The sequence below is a fragment of the Zonotrichia albicollis genome, chromosome 4 (genome assembly GCF_047830755.1).
Source record: "Zonotrichia albicollis isolate bZonAlb1 chromosome 4, bZonAlb1.hap1, whole genome shotgun sequence".
Lineage (NCBI taxonomy): Eukaryota > Metazoa > Chordata > Aves > Passeriformes > Passerellidae > Zonotrichia > Zonotrichia albicollis.
The window spans coordinates 21,306,815-21,328,155 of record NC_133822.1 but is presented as its reverse complement, the minus strand read 5'-3'; the positions used below and the strand labels follow the sequence as shown (position 1 = coordinate 21,328,155).

The 21,341-nt window shown below is 43.3% G+C and overlaps 1 protein-coding gene across 1 annotated transcript in view; it reads left to right on the top strand.

Moving 5' to 3' along the window:
* The window catches only part of TMTC1 (transmembrane O-mannosyltransferase targeting cadherins 1), a 142,864-nt gene that overhangs the window by 41,121 nt on the left and 80,402 nt on the right, over positions 1 to 21,341 (top strand). Inside the window, exons 6-7 of the mRNA XM_074539055.1 lie at positions 13,115 to 13,196; positions 14,107 to 14,210. Coding sequence (XP_074395156.1) covers positions 13,115 to 13,196; positions 14,107 to 14,210 — 186 coding nt within the window. The remainder of the gene's footprint in view (positions 1 to 13,114; positions 13,197 to 14,106; positions 14,211 to 21,341) is intronic.

Below are 21,341 nucleotides of genomic sequence, written 5' to 3'. Positions count from 1 at the left end.
TTTTTGAGGCTCAGCAAGATATTTTTCCATCAAAGCTGGCATCAGTTGCTGTGAACTCAAAGGCAGATGTGCCAAAAAGGTGAAAGTATCTTGCACTCTTGTGCACAGGAAATACCAGATCCAAAAGATGTTTTTCTCCTGTACTCACTCTAATTATTTTTATCAAGCCTGAGCTGCATTTGGACAGTGTGGGGTTTGGGGGAACTGAGTCCACAGGAGATGATAAACTGTGGACAACAGAGAAATCTCTGTTGCTGATGGGGAGAAACTGACTTAGAGGAGAGCATCCTCCCCATGCACTGCTGATTGACAAGGGTGCATGAGGTGCTCATTTCCCTTGACTAAAGAGAAATCTAACTTTACCCCCTCTGCTGCCACTGTTCTTGCAGGGATTTTGAGCAGCTTTCACCAGGATTTTAGTGTGTGTGCCTCAGGGTGTTTTGTGAGAATAGATTGGTCTGTGTGATCCCCACTGAGGCTGTCCAAGGCAGATCAGAGAGGGCAGGAGAGGGAGCATCCCCTCCTGGGTGGGGCTGGTGATTTGAGCTGTGATGTGCTCACTGAGCACTGTAAATCCTGGATGCTGGGTTGGTCAGTGTCAGGAATGCTGGCAGGACACGAATGGATAGCACCCGGTGGGATTGTCTCATTCTTCATCAAGTGCTGGCTCTCTACCAAGAGTTGCTCGAAAAAATAATCATAAAGAAGGGGAAAGAAGTTATGGTTCCTGCTGTGAGGTCAGCAAGAGCTAGCTGTTGACAGGCGTGAGAGTGGAATGGGGTCTGTAGGGTTTTGACTTCCTCTACCATAACTTGCTGGATGCTGATATTCTTTTTATCAGATCTGGCCTTGCAGAGTCAGGAAGACAGATCACCAAGAGAGAAAGAGAAATTGAAATAAATGAGGTGTCTGGCAGGTTTGATTTTTAAAGTGAGCTTGTGTGCAGCTGGGAGATGGTTGGTGGAGGTGAGGGGTGTGATGTGGTGCAGCACAGTCCCTGTCCTGCAGATGTTACTGAGGGACAGACACTGGATCCCTGATCAAGTTTGCATCAGGTCCAGCCCCACAGTTGGCCATCAGCCCCAAAACGGAAAAGGAATAATTTCTTAGTGAACAACAGGTTTTGTTTCTATTTTGGACGTTGTCTAAATAAGAAATGTGGAAAAAGAGCTAGATTCAGTAACAGTCACGCTCCTCCCAGGGGTGGAATAGAAAAAGGAAGCTGTTAAGATGTTCCTTCTTGTTCCCACCAGCCTGGGTTGCTGAAGGCTGGTCAATTCAACTCCATGTGTTTTCCTTTGGAGCTTACACAAGTGCAGTGTGGGGCTGGTAAAAGTATTTGCAAATCTGGCTTGAAATAATCAAAAAGTTTCAACTGAAGCAAACACTTCTTTCCTCTCCAGGCATTTTAGATATGTTACTGCTACCCTGCAAAACTATCAGTATGGCACATATAGTAGCTAAGCTTGTGTCATAAACAGGAAAACCAAATGAAGGAGGCAAAGAATCAGCTCCTGTTCTCTTTGGGATTTCTGGGAATTGCTGGTATTTCCCTCAGCAGCAAGAGCCAGGGCAGAGTGGGGTCAGTTCAGCACTTTCCTGGGGAAATACAGATTTATATCTGGGCATTTGCCTGCTGTGGTCAGTGGGGCTCAGAGGGGCCAGGGAGCTGTGTTGCTCTCTGGTCCCTCTTTATTTTGCTCATTTGTGTCAGGTATTCCTTAATCCATATTTGCAAATGGATGCAGTAACCTCCTTTCTCCCTCTGTATTCTTCCTTCCTCCCCTTTCCCATCTCTACATTAAATGCTTGAGAATAAATTGGCAACTCTGCTTCATGGGGTACCTACAGCACTCATGGCTGACCTTCAGAAGTTTTCCCTTTTTTTTTTTTTTTCCCTTTCAATATGTTTGTAAGGAAGCCAAATAATTTAAACCAGCTGGAAGATCCCTGAACTGCTTCAGTTCTATAATGTTCTATAATCATTTCCCTCCTAGCTTATAAAACTGGCTCTCTGTAGTTTACTGCCAGGCCCTTTCATTGCAGAGTGAAATAATAAAGGTCTCTGAGGACTGTGTGCTTCTCAACTCTCTGAGAGATCGATGGGATCAATTTGCCTCTGTGTGTTTCGATGTCTCTGTCCTAATTCTGGAGACAGCTGCTCTGCTGTGCTGTCAGGTGGCTGCTTGCAAAGGGAGGGGCTCCTGGCTCTGCTCAGGGCTCTAAAACAAGATCATTAGGGTTAAAAAACCCTCAATAACAACAACAAAAATCTTGGTCCCTGAGGTGAGCAGGGGGTGAAGCAGCACGGATGGTTTGGGCAAGAGTTTAAACTCATGCAGGCGATTTGCAGTGATTTTTGTAATGTGAGTTTTACAGAGTTGCCTGAAGCACAACATGTTCATCAAGGCTTTGCCTTGTTTCACTCCATCCATCTTGTAAAACCCTTTTCTTTCTGGCCCTTGTGAGAAGTGCCCTTTTGTGCCTTCCCCATCATAGCCCTGAGCTATCAATTGGAGGAAGCGAAACTGAAGTGGGCAAAATAGCTTTGCTGGAGCAGAGTGCACTTGGGTGAGCTGGTGCTTCCTGGAGTAAGCTCTGACAGGTAAACTCCACTCCACTGCTTCTCTGTTCCTCAGGAAACACTGCAGCAACCTCCTGCCCTGAGACATATTTTGTAAAAGAGCCCTTTTGCCTGAGTATAAATAATACATATAGGTGTAACCTGAAAGGTTTTTCAATGACTTACAAACACCAGTCTGTATTGACACTTCCCAAATTTTAATTATGTTTAAAAAAATCTTACCTTTGTTTTTACTCCTCAGTTCAGCTTCCCATTATTTGTTTTTGTCTGGCTTGTTAGGTATATTAGTTCCTTTACTTGTTTAATTGCATTTTAACCACAGGAGTGTATGTGATTGGCACTTGGAATAAGTCTTTATTTCTCCAGGAATGCTTGTGGAATAGCAATTCTGATGGCTGCTTTATGGATGTTACATTTAATCAATAACTCAAAAACAGAAATAACAGCAGCTCTCTGTCTTTCTTGGTTGGCAATTTTATCCATGCTGGCTGGTACTTATCACTTAGTTATTCAAAAAAGGCTATTTTTTTGTGTTTAAAGATAGGATCAAACATATGCAACACAAATCTTCAAGGAGAACAAGGAAAGAAAAAGAATCTCTTAGTTTCATACAAATTCCTGTTTCCTGTGAGTAAATCAAACAGGAGTCTCTGGGCTGGTTTTGTTGCAGCACTGGAAGGTAACAAGCCCTGAACAAAGTTCCCAGTGTGTTTTCCCTCTATCCAGGTGGGTGCTGTGCCTCTGGCAGGGGTGCCTGGAGCAGAGGCTCTCAGCCAGGTGGGAAGATGTTCCTACCCACTGTCAGCTCCAGCCCATCCTGCAGAGGGCTGTGGCAAAATCCCCAAAGCAGAGGCTGCTTGTATTTTTTGGCTGAATGCAATATTCCATAAACTTTCGTGAGAAACTGTGCAGAATCCTTCATGCTTGCCAGGCTTTTAAATTTCAGAATTTAAGCCCACTTCTGTGGAAATGGAGACTACAAAATCATGTTGTTTTCTTGCTACTGCTTACTTTTTGGAAGTTGCCAATGCAGTTCAAAGTGAATATATCTTAGTGACTTAAAGAAGACTGGAACGTTTGTGATTTTATTTTTCTGGCAATAGATGAGACTGAATCATGGTCAAAATAAGATAAAATGTAATTATTTTTTATAATTCTGCCAAGTTTCAGAATTAATTTTTTATTGATGTGCTTTTTGGCTTTTACCATTTATTATCTGCTTAGATGAGATATAAAGAATAGCTTTGCAGAGGAAATCCATTTAAAGTGAGCCACTAATCTTCACCGGCTATTGGAGATTTTAATTTTTATTTTCCGCAGATGAACCCTGTCATAACTGAACCACCAATGTATGTGATGAAAGAACCAGTCCATTTTTCATTTGAAGAATTGAAGGATTTGTAGATGTTTTTATTAGGGAAAAGCAACAGAGATAAAAGTTGTTGGAAGTACAGTGTTTGGTATTTCATGCCAACAGGAATAGCACAGGCACAATTTACTTACAGGGCTGCTGACAAAAGAAGTAATTGGCTGCCAATGTTTGAATTGTTTTCTTTCAGATTCCCTCTGTGTTGCAGTAAAACTTTGGCATCGAGTTGCATTTGATTGCAAACATCAAAAAGTTTCTCTGAAGGGATATCAGCTCAGAAGAATGTTATTTTGATTCTCACTATATTGCTAACAGACTTATGTCATTCGTGTTTAAAAAGAACAAGCTATTTTTGAGGATGTTAAAAATAGCAGACTTTTTCCTAAGAGAAAACAGTGAGGCGGGTTGGAGTTTTTTACCATTTATTTTGTATTTAGAGATGGCTTTGGCATATTTACAGATTGCTTTACTTAATCTGACAGAAGCAAGGGACATGGTAGAGAAGATATCAGATTAGGAGTTTTCTGGAAAGGAAATACCTTCCTTCTGAGGTATTTAGTACTGACATGCAGCAAGCTGTGTTTAAAGTAGCTCAGGGATGGGAAAAGTTTTTGGAAAAGGGACCAATCTCCCCATAGGCATTTGTTTTACTGTCCTGAAGGTCCACAGTCCTCTTTCCTCATCAAAGCAGTCTGATAAGTGCTCTTCTTTTCATCCTGACATCTCAAAGTCAAGGATTCAAATTGTGAAAGCCTGATTTCCCCCCTCTCCTTGAATAAGTGCAAAATACAGATTTAAATTGCATTTTACATGTAGTTTCAGATTACAAGTAAATTATGTAAGAATTTAAAAAAATTCCAAACAAGTAGATTTTGAAATAAAGCAATGCTCTTCAGGCTACGTTTCCCAGTGGTTCAGGTGATATTCTCCCTGCATTTCTTTGCAAATTGTGCCCATATTTCCTTTTGAAACCAGACTTTTGCTTACCCCTTCTACTTGATTTACCAGAAATGCTCACAGCTAAAATATTATGTGCCTCTCCAAGCATTTCCAAAAGGTTTCTTTGGGGGATGACCCAACCCCAAATGATGACTTATAAAATATAATTCAGTTGAGCAAAGATATTTAAGAAAAAAACCCCAACAACCCACAACTGAGCATTTGCCCTGATTGAGAGCAGTTTCGCTTGTCAGCATTTTCTTTCTTCCCCTCCTTCCTCAAGTCAAACTCTGTAGCAGTAAAATATTTTAAATTCCTTGAAAAGTTGTTTCGAGTTTGGAATTGGGACCAGCTGACTTACCCACCCCTATGCCTTTCATCAGTGCTTTTTCCATTTTTAGGGATGATGCATGGAGTAGAAAGCAGATCACCAAAACCAGTGACATTGATTTCTGTGCCCTTTCTCTGCATATTTTTGTTGCTTTTTTGTTGTTTTTCTTTTTAAAGTTTGCTCATTGGCATCCTCGTCAAAGACAACAGCAAAAAAGTTTTATCCTTAGTTCCCTAATTGGACATTTATAATGTTAAAGCTAGCATGGTCCCTTCTGTAAATTAACAGCTAGCTGGATCAGTGTGTGTTTAGTGACATGAAACCCTTTACAGAGAGCATCAAAGCAAGGCAGCAGGCTGCCACATCTTTTATGGCTTGTTTGTAAATTTTTACTGGGACACTTGATTCCCAGGGACACCTCAATAATTTACACTCATGATAACTGAGCCTTGTGCATGAGAGGAGGAGAACCTCCTCCTTTCTTCCCATAAAAGCTGTCAGGTAAGAGAGTATTTTGTGATTAGGGAGTGTTTTAGATACCTTGTGCTCCCTGCCTGTGCCAGCAGCCCCTTTCCCAAGCCTGGGCGTGCAGAGTGATGTGGTGCTGTGCTTTGGGGCTGGCTGTGTTCCAGTGCTGCCAGACCTGCCCTGTGCACCCACAAAGGCACCAATCAGGCCCTTGGAGTCCTCTGTGGCTTTGGGTTCTTCTGCTCCTGCTGGGCTGCTTCAGGGAAGGCACAGCTGCTTTTGCAAGTGGGATTTTCCTGCTTCCTCTGCTTCAGCTCCTGGGTGCTCACTGGGACACCAGGGAATGGAGCTCCAGTGGTAGCAGTTTTTGGATGCTGGCACTGGATCTCTGACAGCAGCAAAGGTCTAAATAACCTTTTGGCTTTGCCATATATATTTTCCTGACTTATCTTTTTTCTCCTCTGTGGTGGTCACAGGGGTCCTGGGACAAGGGAAGAGGTAAGAATCTGGACTCCATGTTGCAGAAGGCTGATCTATTATTTTATGATCTATGTTATATTAAAAGAAAATTATATATTAAAACTATACTAAAAGAAAGGATTTCATCAGAAGGCTAGCAAGGAAAGGAATAGAATGATAATAAAATTTTGTGACTGACCAGAGAGTCCGAGGCAGCTGGACTGTGATCGGCCATTAATTAAAAACAACCACATGAGACCAATCACAGATGCACCTGTTGCATTCCACAGCAGCAGATAACCATTGTTTACATTTTGTTCCTGAGACCTCTCAACTTCTCAGGAGAAAAAATCCTAAGGAAAGGATTTTTCATAAAATATATCTGTGACACCCCTCCATTTGTGCCTGCCTTTCTTTCTTCTCCTTTTACCCCTTCTCTTCCTTGTAACACACACTCACAGAGCCTCTTCTTCAGACATGTTTTCAGCCCTCTGCAGTCCAAGCAAGTGGTCTCCAGGCTGGATACAGGCATTGCAGGAGGGTCTCCTGCCTGAATGGCTCTGCAGGAGCAATGCAAGGAGAGCCTGGTGCTCTTCCTTCTAGATGGTGTTTGGTAGGTCTGGAGAGCTGGGGAATTGCTGCAGGTCTCTAGTGAGCATTGCAGATAGAGATCTTTTCCCATACAGTCAGTTGTCACTGAAATCAAAACCAGCAGCATCTCTGCAGTCTCTCTACTGAGCAACAAATCCCTGCTCCAAACTGGAACCACTGAGTTTTCCCAATAAAGAGGTTTCAGAACTTGGTCAACATGGGCAAATCTCTCCAGCTGTTTTTTCAGGGAAAAGCTAAACTGTTTTACCTGATACTTTTGAGGAAGAAAACAGTTTTAGCTTAACAGAAACTCTTAGAAGAGAAAATTTTAAGCCTGAATGCCTAAAGCTTGTCAAAAACACCAGCAGCTGTAAATAGGGATTTGTAGCTCAGTGTGGGGAGCAGCCAAAGCTGCTATCAGTGCAGTTACTTGAAATATGTCTATTCACTGGGCTAGGAGAGGGCAAAATGAGCCTCAGGTGTGTGTGGTGCAGAGGCAATAAAATGGCTGAAATCGATGAAGTTTGAAACTGCAGCCTTGGTGCTTTGGTTTTCTGAGATCTGGTGGCCATACTTTGATGACGTCTTATTTTTCCTGTTAGCCCTCCTCCACTTTGTCTCCTCCTTGCATGGGTAGAATGTCTGGTATGAGGAGAAACCCTTTTTCATGTTCCCAGTCATGTCTTTGATCTGTTAAGTGCATTTTGCTACTTTCCTTTTTTCTCTTTCTATTCCTGATCCCTCACTGTGCCTCTCTCTCCTCCTCTCCCTGTTCCTCCCAGTTTTCTTCCTCTACTTTCGTCCCACACAGAATTAAGCATGTACTGCCTAAGAGAATAAGGAAAAGCCCTGAGTAGGATCAACTTCTCTGCTGTGCATGCCCTGCCCTTGCCTTCCCCAAAACCCCAATAAACAGCAAGAATTCCAAATACAGTCACAACTGAAAATGTACACAAAGAATACATGACATTATCAGTGAAAATGAGTTAAAACAGTTGTGACTTTCATAAAACCTCTCCATGGCTCCCAGAAGAGTCAGTAAAACTGCTGCTGTTTGTGTGTTTATGCATCTAGGTCTGCGTGGGCAGTGGTAGCTGGGTTTGAGGCTCTCCAGGGAGAAAAGGAGCAAGGATTCCACACACATGCTGTGGGCAAGGTCAGGACTACCCATAAAGAAAGGAAGCAGGAGGGCTTTTCTTCTCCCTTGCAAAACCTGCAGCTATGACTGGTATTTTATTTCCCTAAATTGACAAGTACTTTAAGCAAGTTAAATATCCAGATGTGGTAGAATATATTGATTTTTTTTTTCCCACTCAGTTCTTTTTACTCCATGATGGATTTTTTATTCTTGTGTTCTCTCTGGGATATCACATACACACACACTTTCTCTTTGAGGGCTGTCCTCATGGAGGACTATAGGATGAGCTAGGTGGAAAAGATACTTCTCCAATAAACAATGCAGCTGTCTGGACAGGTGATAAGGAAGTCCTTTTTAAATGGGAAAAGTAAGGTGGTCTCTGTAGACAGAGTGTGGCTTCTGTAAAACTTGCTTATTCTCAGCAGGGGAGTCTGTCAAACTGATTTAGGATTAGATGTGCATCTATCAATGACCTAAAGCTTTGACATACACTTAAAATATCCCCTTCTAAGTTTACAAATGTTCTTGATTAGAGGTGTCTTACTGTTATCAAGAATTAGGAGTAAGAGAGCAGCCTTGCTTTTTAATTCATCCTTCCAGTATCTTCCTGTAGTATTTGGGGTTTGAAAGTGCTAGTTCAGAACTCTGGTTGGTGCTGGGAAGTGGATTTGTTTCCTAAGCAGAGGATAAATGAGAGCAGTGATCCTCTCAGAGTGAGGTGACCTGGCCAAAACAATCTCTTGATATACCAACACTTGTTCTGCTGCAAACTTATGTTGGTCTTTTAGACATTCCTGATGGAGAGTCCGCCACAGATCTTAATTGTTTATTCGCTTCCCGTGAGAAAGCCTTCAGAGAGAGCCCAGAGCAAGCTCACGTTTTAAGCCAGAGCTGAGTCAGCTGCAGTGTGGGATAAACCTGTTTTCAATAGTGGTCTGCAACAGCTCCCAGAGCCATGGCAATGAACAGCAGCTGAGGAGCTGCCTCACACTGCTCTGTGAGCTCGAGGTGCCTCCAATGGCACAGGCAAATTAAAAAAGCTGCCTACTTCTTATAGAAGTTTGTTTTGATTAACCCAGCGTCCATCTGGTACCAGCAAAGTGTATGCTCCTATAAACTGCACCATATTGAATTTTACTGGGCCACCTACCCTGCTGTCTTCAATTATAAAGCCTCAGAGTGTCCTGGTGATTTAACTGATTCCAGGATGAGCTGTGCTTTTCAGGAAGCTGGGACTGCCAAATATCTGTCTTGGCCTCTGCTTGAACTGTGTGAGAGAAGTCCCTGCATTATTAGGCTTTCCTTGGATTTATTGTTTGTTCTGATTCTGGTTGTTTTGGGAAGTATTCCTGAAAGGCTTTTAAAAGAGAGCAAGTAGGCAATTACATGCTGGGTTGCTTTGTGGGAAAGCTGGCATGAAGTGGAAGTGGAAGCTCTGCCCAAATGGGCTCTTCTTGCACTTGTTTAGTGACCCTGACGAGCTGAGATTTTTTTCTCTAATTGTATAATTTTTTTGGGAAAACCTGCAAGACCCACACCTTGAAATGATCACATACTTGGGAGGCAGCATGTTGCTGTATGGTGCTGCCATCAGCACACTTTCCCTAACTCTGTCCCACACCCACCCTCATGTGGGAGTGAATGTGTGTGTGTGTTTTGGCATGTTGTGGGTACCACAGTAGTGCTGGTTGCGGTGGAGCAGGTGATAGGGAGTGGTTCCCATGAACAGAGGGATGTTTGGCAGCCTGGAGAGGTTTGCAAATGTGTGCAAATGTGACCAGTGAATGGCTTTTTACAAGACAGCTGTTAAAAAGGGGTATAAAACAGGTTAACTGTTAGAATAGTAATTTCTTTGCTTCTCCTAGCTAAATACAAAATCAAGAGCTTTGGCTGATCTTAAGGTTGTCTGAGTGAAGTTCAGTGTAACTTCAGATATGTTTGCTAGCTGAGATTTAACGTGGAAAAAGCTGCTGCAATTTTACACGTAAAAAGCTCTGCATTTTCCATGCTGTGTGTTACTGACGTTTAGCAAACTTCCTCAATGTCTTGGTTTGGAAAGACAGGAGTCTGCTAAGGAAGGCAGGAGCCTCCCCTGAACTGGAGAATGTAAACCCCCTCCCTCCGAATTGCTATCAATTTTAAATTAAGGGGCTCTCAGGCAAAATATATGGGAGCAGGAAATAATAGTTATTTAATAGGGAAGAAAATGAAAGCATAAAATAAACAATGCAGTAAACTAAAACAACCCTGACAGAGTCAGAACACAACCTGACACCCTGTGGGTCAGGGTGTTGGTAGCAGTCCCATTGGAAATGTGGCTGCAGCCCTCCTGGAGTGTCAGATGTGGTTCTGTTGGAGCAGGGATCCTGTAGAAGGGTGGAGTCTTCCTCTGAAATCCAGTGGAAGAAGAGGCAGCTGTTCCTCTGGGAAATCCAATGGAGAAGCCGTGCTGGTGTTCCAGAATCTCCAGATTATATCTGGGTAGGAATGCTTGGCTCCTCCCCCCGGGCAGAGCATCTCCCAATGGATGCTGTAGTTCTTATCAGCCATGCAGTGACATTCAGTGGCCTGTTATCAGCAGCTGTCTCCCTGGAGGGAGGAGTGGTTGTGGAAAAGATAAGGAAAACTGCCCACTTGACAGAAGACAGCTGCCATACAGATGGCAAAGAGAATACAATTTGCTTGACAACCCAGGACACTCATCCAGGTCCCGTTTGCAGTTCATTTCTTTTCATTACACAAACTGTATGTTGTTCTTCCACCTGCACCAGACTGAGATGTTTCACTAGCTACCTTACCTGACACAAGTGGTAGCTCAGTAAGGTGTTCTGGGAATCCACGTGGTTCTTCTAAAGCTTTGAGGCACTGAGTGTGACCTGTCCTTTATGCCACTCCTGAAGGTCAATCTGGTGGGTGGAGAGCAGGCTTGCTGAGCATTGAACTGTGTTATCTTTTGTGGTTTCCAGACAGACTTCAGGACAGCAGCTTTCTTTAATGGAAAAGTTTCACTTTTTAATTGAACTACTCATTGCCTGACCACTGGTGGCTTCTCTGGAGGAGAACAAACTCACAGCCTGAGATGATGGCCGCTTCACAAGTTTTGGGTCACTGGTGTGAGGTGATGCTGCTTCTCAAGGATGAAGTTGGCAGAGTTCTTGACACTGATAAAAGTGCTCCTCTGTCTGTAACTGAAGCCTTGGAGAAAGAGCTGAACTGTTCTAGTTGATCTTTTCCCAGAATAATTCTACCCAAAGCAAACATTTGTAAAGGAAAATTTCTTCCTAAAGTGTTGCAGAGAGTTAAAAGTGAAAGCGAGCGAAAACAGGTTCTTGAGGAGTCAGGCAGTGTGATGAATAGAGGGCTCTCCTCTCTCCACACATAAAAATGTAAACAAAGTGCAACCAAACACTTCCTGCTGCAAATCACAAGGGGGTTGAGTTTCATAAAGGGTTCCAGGAGGGGACAAAAGCCTGGGGTTTGGTCCAAATGCTGTTAAAGTCAGTGAGAGGCTTTCCCTTTGGTTCCGGTGGATTTGGAGCCAGGCCATGGTGAGCACTTGAAGGCCAACCTGACCTTTCATGGGGAGACAAAGCTGAAGGCTTAGTTTCACCTCCCTTGTACTTGCTGCAGCCTGATTGAAATCAGTGGGAACTCCAGAAACTTTGCACTTTGAGGCGTTCAGCCCTTGTAGACTAGTCTGACATTTAAGTCAGGTTTGGTGCTTAAATGTCAACATTTCACAGTTAGTAGACTCCAAAGACTGAAAGTTGTCTTGGCTTGCTTTATGCTGTGTGGTTTAGTTCCTTAGTTTTAGGCATGGTGCTTAAGGAAGGCTTTCTGAAGAGCAGTTCCTTTGTACAGAGCATCCAGATGTATTTCTTTCATCTTGGTAAATGCTGCCTCTGTTTCTTGCTGGCTTTGCCCTGGTGCTTTTTTTTCTGCAGTGTAATCTTTTCTTCATCTTGCCATGGTGACCAGGCTTGCAAACTTCCTACTTTAGAAAATGTGAACAAAACCCCAGGTATTAAAGACTCTTGGCTGCACTAGGAAGTGCTTCAGTCTTGCTTTTTCAAAGACTTGAAGGGTGGAAGCAGTCAGGTGATAGACTGTCTTAAGGAATTTGGAGAGGAAATAAGATGTGTTTTATATGCTCCATGTTCACAGGAGAAACATATGAGGATTTCATGCTTGGAAAGGTAGCTTGCTTGAAGGTGTTGCAATACAAACTGCAGTTTTTGTAAATCATTTAAATAGAGTATCCTGATACTGACTGTAAGTTATACAGAAGAACCTGCAAAGGTTTTCCTTCAGAATTTATTTTGTTGACTTTATATCTTCTTAAAATAAGTTGTCATTTTTTCAATGGGTTTTTTACCTACTATATGCTTAAAATATTCCCGTTGTCTCTTCTGTATTTCTTTTTGTTATTGCTTTATTACAATGATGGAGCATCTGTAAGATTCAATAGACACGGAATTATCATGAAATTATTGCCATGGATATGGCACTGTTTGTTATAGTAAGAAAGTTCCTTAGACTTTGGCAAGTGCTTCTATTCTATGTTAAAATAAATGCATGGTTTTGGCTCTAAATACAGTTTCACTTCACTCATTGAGAAACAGGAAGGGTTTTATGAAAATTCCTACAACAGTATGCCACGTGTGTGTTTCTCTCTGTGCAATTAATTATCATAGCACTTTGTCAGCAGGCTTGTGATGAAACTTAAATGTGCAGAATACACTCCCAAAAATGCTTCAGATCAGTTCTGCTAGATAGTTATTCTCCTCTCTAGAGACTGAGCAGAGAGCTGGGAACAAGGAGTTTCTGCATTTTAATCATAGTCTAAAATTGAATTGCTCTGTTGGGGTGACCTTTTAAAAAATGTCTCTCTCTAGTCTTCTGGGAGTCTGAAGACAGCAATCTCACTGAGACACACCTGGGATTTTTCTGAGGATTAAGGGGTTAATTGAAGATTTAAAAACAAACAAACAAAAAAACCAAACCAACAAACACACCAGGACCAGATTTTGATGGCAGAACTGCAATGTATTATAGTGTGGATTACTTGAACTAGTCTCAATATTTTACTTATGTGGAAAGACCTTTGAAGAGTAGGAGTGATGTCATTATTATTGCATTTAGGGTGGTTAAATCAATGTTCACATTTTTCTCCATTTGAAAAATGAGTTCGTGTTCCAAAGTAGTTCAACAAACATTTGTTTCCTTGTATTTCAGCTACCTGACTGCAAATAACAACCAGAATTTCTTGTATACTGCAAGGCCTTTTTTGAAGAGAGCTGCTTTGGTGATAAGCTACGTAAGTATGAATAGACTTGACCAATAACAATGCATAGTGGCATCCCAAAAGACTCAGAAAGCTCACATGGTAGATCTTGATACAAAGTTAGGCTTGGGAATTAGTCTCGGAAACTTCAGCTGTGCAGAAACAAGCATGTTACTGTGTTTCCACTTCAAACCTTTTGATTTATAGTGGTTTCCCTTGCAACCATGTAATCATCTGCAGGTATTTCCTGCCCTAAATACAGGGGACTCTGTGGCACTGGGCTGCCCTGTCAGTGACATGCTGTTAATGCCAGTGCAGGTAAGAGTTGTAAGAAAAACTGCTGCTTGATGTGCTGCACACAGGACTCAACATGTTGCAGAGGAGAAAACAAGCACTTCCATGGGAATGTTCTGGGTGTGCAGCTCCCTGTGCTGCTCCAGGAGCCAGATCCCCCTGCTTGTGCCTTGACAAGTGCTTACCAGAAAGGTAAAGGAGTGGCAGCTTCAGAAATCCTTCTAGGAATTGGCATTGTGCAGCATGAGAAGCACTGATGGAGCTTCTCCTTACACCTACGCCAGCGTGGATAAATGAGAAGAACTTTTAAGGCATCACCCATGATTTTCCCGTCTGCATTTAGGTAGAGCCTACACTGCAGCAGGGTGACAGATTTATCCTTGAGAGTGCTGCCCTTGTGGTGGGTACAGAGATGTGTGAGTTGCTGGCAGTAGTGCAGACAGGAGGAGGGACACACCAAGTCACAGTGTGCTCTGTGCTGAGGGTTTGTCACCCTGTGTAAGGTGGCAAACTTGAATTTTGCCTAAACTGCTGAGCTGACTGCCTTTGCACAGCATGGAGAGCTATCACAACAAAACAATTGCTGGAGAACTTAGCTCTCCTTAGTAGTGCTTTTCTAACTTAGATGTTCTTCTTTTCTTCTTTGAAGGTGATCCTCGTGCTGTATTTCCGCCTCTGGATAATGGGAGGTTCCATGCCAATGTTTTCAGAGCAGGACAATCCAGCCTCATTCTCACCATATTTACTGACAAGGTATGATGACAGCAGTCAAACAGAAGCTTTCAAAAGTGTGGTCTTGATGTTACATTTTCCTATGAAAAAAAAAACCTGTTGTGTTTCCTTAACTTAGTTCTTTGTATTGCTCTCTCTCTCTTGGAATAGAAAGCAACCAAAACTATTTGAACCCCAAAGCACATTGCAGGTCCTGTAGGGTTGTATTACAGGTGCTTTCTTAATGAAAAATGTGTGCTTATTATTATGCAAAGCCCAAAGAATATAATTTAGTTGCCTGAGCACAGGACTGGAAAGCCCTGTAACTGAGGCATAATCCTAAATCTTAGAACTGGCTGCTCCTGGAATGTGGGATGGAAGCATGCAGAGTTTTGGCTTCAGCTGAAGTTTGTATAAAAAGGGGGTGACCATGCTTCTTGGTGTAGTATCAGTGACTGAGCAGTGAAGGTGGATGGGCCATGAGTGTTTGCTCTGTTTAGCTACTGAAGGACACTTTGGAGCCTTCTGGAGGAATTTCCTGATGTCTCAAATGAAAATGGGAGCAGTCTTCCTGTGTGTCAGTTCTGGCTTGCTGGCTCCTCATTCCAACAGTGAAATTGCAGCTTAGACACAGGTTAACACCAAGCAATCGTTATTCAACATCTGCTGCAGAATTAGGTTGGATCTTATTTGGGAAACCTTTATGATAATGTGACAACAGCTCCTGTTACCATCAAGGCTAAAAGTTCTTCCAGGAAGCACATTGTCTTGTTTGGAAAGCTCTGACGTGTTTGTTTCTCATGGAGTTATTAATACCAGACTTAGTGCAGCACAGCATGAAGGATTTGCTGCTGTCCCTTTTTGATATGTTTATGCTGAGATAGGGGTCAGCAGGTCACAAACGAGCCTGGCCTAATTTCAGTTACCTCTTCTGTGCTGCACATGTGTTTTTGTGTGTTTGTCTCTTTGCCTCTTGTAATGACAGGGGAGGGGTTTCTAAACCCAAAAGCTAAGTCATTCTCAGGGTATGAAACAGTGACTATTTTTACCACTGGCACTGTGGATTTTATTAACAGCCTTAGGAAAAACAAGTCAGAGAGCTGCTGGCTGAGGTCCTCCCTTGGCCCCAGCAGCAGCCCCGGCTTCACCTGCAGTCCAGCAACACCTACCCACTCCAAACCTAATTAAGGAAACCCATTCCAGTAAAAAGCAGTATTACTGTTCTGAAGGGATTCTAAAACCCTTCAATTATCCCAGCTCTTCCATTTCTGCTGAGCTTGATCTTAATCCTCATTTTAGCCAATTTACCCAGAAGGCTTTATCCTCCATTCAGGAAACCCGTCCCTTCAGCAGGTCTCAGTGTCAGTCCTGCAGGTGCACTGGGACCCAGTGACCATCTCTGAACTGACAGCCCCTGGTGCACCCTCTGGCCCTTGGACTGGCAGCACACCTTGTCCTTCCTCCTCTGTCTGACTCAAACTGTGACTCTCATCTCAGATTTTATCTGCCATGGTCAAAGCTGGAGCTCTTGCTGCCCAGCTGGCATTGTGCCACTCATCCCAAGTACAGGATTGGGATAACAAGTGGAGCTAGCAAGGTTCCAGGGGCATAGGTGTGGTTCCAGGAAGGTCTAGGAAAATGGTTCTGCTCTTGTCAGATCCCTCCTGGCACACTGCATCCAGCTCCAGCATCCTCAGCACAGGAAACACATGGAACTGTTGGAATGAATCCAGGGGAGGGCTGCAGGTGTGGTCACAGCTCTCTTCACACAGAGCAGCAGGCACAACTTCCCCAGCATTTTTCCTAGGGAAGGCGGTGAGAAAGCTCTGAGAAAGAAGGGAAAACAATTCTTACCTCTATTTGCTGTTCCTGTTGTTTGGCACATGTGGAATGTGTTATGGAGATTGTTTACCCAAAGTGATTTGTTAATTGGACTCTGGTGATGGTTGTTTGGATTGATTGACCAGTTAGGTCGAAGCTGTGTTGTGACTGTCTGAAAGGGGTCACAGGTTTTTCTTTAGTGTAGAATATAGTGTAGTATTAGTATGTAGTATAATATAGTGTAGCTTAATAAAGAAATTGTTCAGCCTGGTGAAATCACTGGATCATTGCAGGTTATTTCCTGTTTGGGGACACCCTGCCACTATACTGCAGGAGCATTTGTGTTTATGGTCCAACTTCAGAGAAGCTCCTAAGCAGGGTGTGTTCCTCACCTGCAGATAGCTACAGTAGCAGCACCATGTGAAGAGCTGCTGTGGGAAGCTTTTAGCAAGGTTTTGAAGGCAGTAATTAGCAGAAGCCAAGATGTTGAATGCAAGTTGGGTTGAATTGGGAAGAAGGCAGTGGAAAAGCTAAGTTTGGTGTTGAGACCAGAAACGAAAAGATCAGTTTTGGGTAAGGTTCTTGAAGTCATTAGTAACATCATTACTGTAGTCAAAGCAAGGGTTAGAGTCAGGCAGTGGGCAAGTTGTTTTGTAACTCTAAAGATTATTTAGGTCACAAATGGGAGTTTTTTGTTTTCAGAGTTGTCTTTATTTGAGCTGGAAATGTGGTTTTTGTGCATGTCTCGCCAGGGTAAATGTTATGCTTTTCAACAGAGCTGAAAATTATTCTAAGACTTGGCCAGCTCTGTGGGACTGGAAGGAAGGCTGATAACAGTGGAATAAAAAAGAAAAACAGTAGTTTGGAAATGTGTGGCAGCCTTTGTGAAGCTCATGAAGCTATATCTGGAGCTGGGGTGTGGGCTGACACAGGATGAACCCAGTGGAGCACTGTGACTTTGGCAGGGTTTATTTGGGCCACCGTTAGGGGTAGGAGTGAGTTAGGGGGTTGAAAAAACAGTGACTTGTGAGGTCACAATCTGTGATCCCTGGGAGCTGATACAACCTACAGTGCAGGACTGGGGGTGTGAGTGGTCTGTGCATGTAGAGCTCAGGGTGTATCCAAGGAATCTAAGAGGAGACAGGTTCCAAACAAGCCAGGGAAGTGACACACAACAGGCAGCTGAGCTGGGAGCTCCTTCCTGCAGGACACCAGGAGCGTGCTGAATGTTTGTGCAGGGTCAGGGAGAGATTTGCCAAGTTGAAATAAGAAATCCAGGCTACTAAGTATGCAGAGACCACATCCAACTCAGAAACTCCAGTTAGGAACTGAGGAAGAATTATCATCTTTTATGCTTTACTTGGCATGGACTTGTGGTCACTGCTGGGTAGACCTTTGATGTGGCTCAGTTTGGCCCTAGAAAATTCCTGTGTCTTCTATGTAACTTGTCTCCAATCTTGGGCAACACAAATGTATAAATTAAAATAGACAGATAAGGATTCATTTAACAATTGAAGGGCATAATATGTTGAAATAATGACAGTTTTTCAGTCTTTAGAAACAGTCATCTGTTCACATACTCACTAAACTACTATTGTTGAAATTACCAGCGATATTCCCAAGTACCTCAAAGTTTAGGGGCACAAATGAGAGCCACATTTCCATGGCCTTCAATGTGTTGCTTGGCAAAGGTGGTCTGAGAAGATGGGATGTGTCTGTCATTGCCTTTCCCAGTGGAGGCAGAAATGAAGGTGTTGAGAATCCTTCTATTCCTAAGCCCTGCCATGGAAGCCTGTCCATCCAGGCTGGTGTGCACTGCAGGATGCACTGTCTCCAGTGGCCTTACCTTAAAGAACACAGACTTTGATCTCAAAATCTGCAAAGGGTAAGCAATATTTGAGATAGAAAAACCAATCCTAAACCTCTGTTCGAACATTCTTGCTTGTATCAGACAGAATTTGAGGGAGAATGCAGCTAGAAAGGTTTTGAGGGCTACCCAGCTTTATGCAAACAGTGTACCGAAAGTGCAGCTCCAGGGTCAGCAGGGTGTTGAATGCAGGGCTGACATGCTTCAGATGTTTTGCACAATGTTTTTTTCTTCTGCCCTTCTTGAGGGGAAAGAAGTAGGAGGCCTCTGGATAAACAGATTTTATTACCAATACTGTGGCAAGACAAGGGAAAAATCCATTGTGCAGCATGTCTCAACCTGTGAGAAACAGATTGAATTTCACCTGTAATTTCTAATTAAAAGTCTTTTAGTTTAAAGACTATGTCTTTGGGAGTCAAGTTATATTAATTTCTGCTGTCATTTGCCTTGTGATCTCTGGTGGCTGATCACCCTGGGCGTGAAGCAGGTTATTTGTGGTGCTTCCTTAAATAGTTAATGCATTTCTGCTAGGACTGCCTTGAGATAACATTGTCCTGTGGTTGAACTGTTCTCTCTGTAAGCTGGCTTTCTATATTGCTGTGCTGTTTCAATCAGGTAAATGAGAATTCAGTGCTACAGAAAGCTGAAGAAGTGCTTATACATAAAAACTGGCACATAATCCTTTTCACAGAGATTTATGACTGTTTTCTGAGCATTGCATTTAATCATCCCAGTTGTAACTTCAAAGGCAAGGAACTACCAAGAGGGAAGCCATGGATCTGTGCTGGGAAAATGGGTCCCTGTGCCAGCCAGCTCTGCCAAGGAAATAGAAGTCAAGTGTAGCAACTACTTTGATATGGAGTTTTCGTGGACCTTAGGCTAGAAAACAGCATTAAAATAGACCCCTGTGACATACCAGCTCTTAATCAGCCAGGCTGGCACACACTGCCTGGGTGGTGAGGTTCTGCCTGGCTTGTCAGTGCTTTCTGTTGTGTGCTCAAAGGTGTTTAAGTTCAGCCCTATGTGTAATACCTGCAGGCACCCAGCAGTCAGGGATCACTTCTAACAAAAGGGAGAACAGCAATGTTGGTAAAAATTGCTCTTCATTGATGTGTAAACTGTAGTCTTTATTCCAATGGGTGTTGGGAGTTGGGGAAGGCCTGGCTGGAAGATGGTGCTCCAAAGCAAAGGCCACCCTGCAGAGAAGGTGGCGCTCCCAGAACCACAGGAAAAAGGTTTCATCATCTCCCCCATCCAAGTGTTCTTGGTGTGATGGGCACACCCTGGCAGTGCTGCTCTGGGATTTGATAGGCATTTCAATGGGCTGTGGTGCTTGCTGCAAGCGCTGGTTACACAACAAGCCTTCCCTGCCAGAGTCTGTGTCTGAATTTGCTTTCCAAAATCCTTCCACAAGAAGGGGTAGAGAGTGGCCGGTCTGTGAGACAAAGCAGCGTGCCCAGAACATCCCTTTGGCTCCCACCAACACTGAGTGGGAATGCTCTGGGATACAGTGAGCCATTTCCAGAAACACTACCCCAGCAGGTTTATGAGGTCTGGGTTTTAATTTCTTGAGGATCTCAGTGGCTGTTCACAGAGCCCTCCATCTGCTGCTGCCTCACTGATCCTCTCCTGAAGCAGTTGCCCACTGCTGGGCTCTGCTGGTGAATTTGGGCTGCATGGCTCTGGAATGTGCTGCTGTTGGTGAGGAGCTGAGGGTCAGGTTTGATCACAAGGCATGTCCTCACCCACAGCACACTCAGAGGGAAAACACTGTGAGGTCAGTCCCAGGTTTTCCAGCACTGAGATTCTGACAGGAGGCTTGGGTTTCACTGTTTCAAATTCTCCTAGAGAATTTGTTGTTCAGATTCTTAGCCACAGAGTTGAAACAACTGACAGAGACAGAGTAAAGCTCTTCAGGCACTGTAGCTGTAGAAGACAGCATGTCTGCTTTTCCCCATGTCCCTGGTGCACACAAGCCCACCTTGCAGAGGAGTTACCTGGCTATTCATCAAGCTGCAGCTCCCTGTTCATCCCTGTCTGTCCTTCCTACTCCTGTCCTCTGCTGATTGGCAGCTGTTTTCCCTAAATGCAGAAGGTTTGATGAAAGGGAATACACAGGTTACAAGTATTTTCTGTCTAATACTTGCATTTGGATGCTAAATGGAATTTGTCTGTCTGCTGCTTGTGTAGTAGTTTACTCCACTATCTCTGAATGAGCTGGATAGACAGACTGGGAATTTTTTTCTTCTAAGGCTCTGAAAAAGAAAATGTTCAAGCTGACAATCTACAGAGCAGAAAAATAAACTCGTGTGGGAAGGTATGACTGGACTGGGAGTTCCCTAGGGGGAGTGTAAATATTCCAATTTGAAGGCAATATCTGAAATACCACCACCTGGTTATAATTGCAGCCACATGTGTCCTAGGAGTGCATTATTGTGAACTGCCTTGTCAAACATACTTGGGTTTAGGGCTTTGTAAGAGGATGAAGAGAGCCTTGAGCCAAAATCAGTTCAGCTGTTAATACAAATGAGAAGCTCTTTTCCCTAATAAAAAAGCTCTTCTTACCCTTATAGTGAACTGAAATCTCCCTGAGTGCCTGGCAGTGTGCAGGTTGTGGCAGAAGAGCATAACCACAGGTTCTGTGACTTCTGAAAGGACAAAAACTGGATTCCTGCTTCTGTTTCACATCCCCACCTTTTTCCCCTCCATAAAGAAAGACCCTCCCCTTCTTTTTTCCCCAACTACTAGTTAAGTGCCCTTATTACCTGCCTTCTAGACAGGTCCATTTTTCCCCAACCAGGAGGATGGTTTGCCTCTGCTTTGCTAAAATCCCCAGTGCTGGGAGATGTTTCACTTGCAGGTGGTACCCTGATGGGTCTTTGTGGGTAGGGCTGTCTGCCAAGAATGGGATCGGCTGGCCCAGAACTGAGTGTCTGGTGGGTTGCAGCACAGTATGCACTTAGAAAAAATAGTATCACTATTATATATACATGTAATCTCTAATGTATATGTCTGTAATTATATGTATAGTATACATATAATGCATAATTTTTATATATAAAATCACTGTTATCATATAGGCCCCCACTTTTCCATGCAGCTTTGGTGGGACATGGTCAGAGCTTTGTGATCACTCTTGTAGCACAGTTTTAGAAAGAAATCCACAGTCCCTGGGTGCTGTGGGGAAAAAGCTTAAACTGCTCCAAGATCAGAAAAGACAGGAAACGCCTCATAAATTTCTATAAATCTTGTATTTTTTTTTTTACCTAGTCTCACATTCCTTGTGCTCTGATTGCCTGGGTTTGGCAGAGCTGAGATGAAGGCTTTTCCAAACCCCTTGGTCTCTATTACAGCAATTCCTCAAGTATTTTCCTGTCATATTGTTATGGCTTTGAGTAGTACCCTTTTGCATTCATTTTTGCAGCAGAAACAATCAGTTCAGATAGTTGTTTTCTGTAACAAGTTCTAGATATGAATCATCCTGT